The sequence below is a fragment of the Sardina pilchardus genome, chromosome 10, assembly GCF_963854185.1.
Source record: "Sardina pilchardus chromosome 10, fSarPil1.1, whole genome shotgun sequence".
In the NCBI taxonomy this organism is placed as follows: domain Eukaryota; kingdom Metazoa; phylum Chordata; class Actinopteri; order Clupeiformes; family Clupeidae; genus Sardina; species Sardina pilchardus.
The window spans coordinates 26,800,915-26,803,414 of NC_085003.1; the positions used below are offsets into that span (position 1 = coordinate 26,800,915).

The 2,500-nt window shown below is 44.9% G+C and overlaps 1 protein-coding gene across 4 annotated transcripts in view; it reads left to right on the forward strand.

The window, feature by feature from the left end:
• Positions 1-2,500, forward strand: part of frmd4a (FERM domain containing 4A) — a 99,941-nt gene that overhangs the window by 75,216 nt on the left and 22,225 nt on the right. For all 4 annotated transcript variants that reach the window (XR_009940406.1, XM_062547366.1, XM_062547365.1 and 1 more), the window contains exon 13: positions 1,427-1,569. Coding sequence is in view for 3 of the 4 variants with exons in the window: in XM_062547366.1 (XP_062403350.1) it covers positions 1,427-1,569 (143 nt within the window). In the remaining variant the exon portion in view is untranslated. The remainder of the gene's footprint in view (positions 1-1,426; positions 1,570-2,500) is intronic.

Sequence of the window (2,500 nt, forward strand, 5' to 3'; positions counted from 1 at the left end):
ATGATCGAGGAAAATGGAGAGACAGAGAGAGAGAAAGAAAGAGAGAGATAGAGAGAGAGGGAGAGAGATAGAATGGATAACGGATAGAGTCGACCAAAATGGACTTGAAATGTAAAAGGTGAGGGGTCGGCGTGAGTCAGATCAACATGCGTGTGAGTGTGTGTCTGCGTCCGTCTGCGCTGTCCTTTGTGAGTCAGCCTCGGAGACGGACTCTCTGACCTCCTGACCTCACGCTCGGGCCTAACGAGGGTGGGGGGGGCTAGTGCAGACATTTAGCAGAGATAAGAGATTCACACTGCACCTCACCCCACCACACACAGACACACAGACACACAGACACACACACACACACACACACACACACACACACACACACACACACACACACAAGCTGAATCCACATGGATTTATTTTCAGGGTGGGTCAACCCTATTTTTAAATTGAAGTTTGAAGGAGCCGTGGACTAGATGGAGGTGGTGCCACATCAACTGACACACACACACACACACACACACACACACACACACACACACACACACAGGGAGGTCTGTGCCACAGTGTAAACAGTGTGGGCAGGCGATGTGTGTGGCGTGGGAGTTACAGGCCTTTCTCTCCGTCCCTCATCTCCTCTTTTCTTTCTTTCTCCTCCTCCTCCTCCTCCTCCTCCTCCTCCCCCCTTCCTTCGGTCACATCTTAAAGCAGTTTTCTCACCATCTGGTCGTGGTGTAGAAATGCCCTGTGCTCACCCTATGTGTGTGTGTGTGTGTATCTCATAGCGTCCAGAGCACAAGATGGATAGTTGTTATTCCATTAGAAACACAAGGATGTACTGTACATTATGTGTAAAAGACCGCACTGTTTTCATTACGGAAAAAGGAGTTGACTCGACTACTCCTCTTCCGTCAAATCAGCAGATGTGAGAAGACATACAGTATAACTCAGTAGGAATGTAGTGAATACAGTTAGTACACTGGTGTCAATAGAGTCACAGTAAACTATTCACAATGTAGAGCTAATTAATGGAGGATTGTGGGTCATTTGATATGCAGACCATCTTTAGATAAATGTACGGCTGCTTTGTACAAAATAGTAGAAGTGATTAGCTGATAGAAAGGTGTATAGGATTTATATATTTGGTAAGGTGTTTAGAGTTACCGTAATCCATTAATATAAAGGATTATCACTCCCTAGTCACCCAGATGTAGTTCCTAGAGCTGTAGTTGTCTCTGAGAATGGCTTGGAAGAGAATAGAAAGCCTTTATTGTCATTATACACAGTACAATGAGATTTAAAGAACAACTCCGTAAAAGTGCACACATAATTAGCACAATGGAAAAAAAAACACAAACAGACACAGAATATTATGAGCACACTTGAGTGTTTGGTTGCGTTCAGTGCATATAAAGGGGATTGGTGTTTGATAACTGCAGGGCGTCGGTGACCCGAAGGACCTTTGGTCACAGTGGCATCGCCGTGCACACCTGGTACGCCTGTCCTGCACTCATCAAGTCCATCTGGGCTATGGCCATTAGCCAGCATCAGTTTTACCTGGACCGCAAACAGAGCAAGGTGAGCACTCTCTCTCTCTCTCTCTCTCTCTCTTTCTGTCTGTGTGTGTGTGTGTGTGTGTGTGTGTTTTCATTTTATTGCATGATGACAGTGTTTTTATGAGATGCATCTAAATGTATTTGAATGTGTGGTAGAAGAGTATGTCTCTCTTCCTCCCCGTGTGTGTGTGTGTGTCTGTGGGCCAGATGTACTAACGTTTTGCGCCCATTTCAGGCGTAGCGTGCGCGTAAAAACATGGGGAGGATATGTACAAACAAGCCGCAATGAGGGAAACGCGCAGACTGCCTGCCGTGGGAGCTGAAAATGGCTATTTGCGCTTTTCCGTGTCATGCATATTAATTCCTGGGCGGATCAGCTGAAAATGGGTGTAACGCGCAAGTACAGGGGAGGAGAGGTGCTAATAGCGATTGATTAAGTATTCCGCCATATGTATGAAAACAGCGCACGTCTATTTTGCGTTGAAAAACTTCCGCCTGCTAAAAGCAAGTGTATTCCAAATTGCGGTTGACTGCTTCTCTTAGAAAAACGTTTAGAGACAGCTGAATCAGTATTCAGAGCATCAGTTTTCTTCATTGTACTATGTCAAAAGCAACCTTAACTTTCGTTTGCCTCTGTAATATCGTATTGTCTATTTTACGACATAGCCCTTCTCAATCTGTTAGACTAAGTATTAAGTCATAGCCCTGGTCTACGTGTAGTAAATAGTTTAAGTATTTTTCTAAGTGGATTAGTAGAACTACTAGGCCTACTCTGTCTGTCGCTGTTCGTTGACTATCTTTGTATCATGTATGATCGCTAAACTTTGATTATTTTTAATGCTGCAATATTCAACTGCGCTTGTGGTTCAGCTCTGCACAGCGCAATTGGCGGTACAGGGGGCGGGAACGGGCGGTGTTGGACGCAGTTAACGTAATGAAGTGACAGCTTAGTA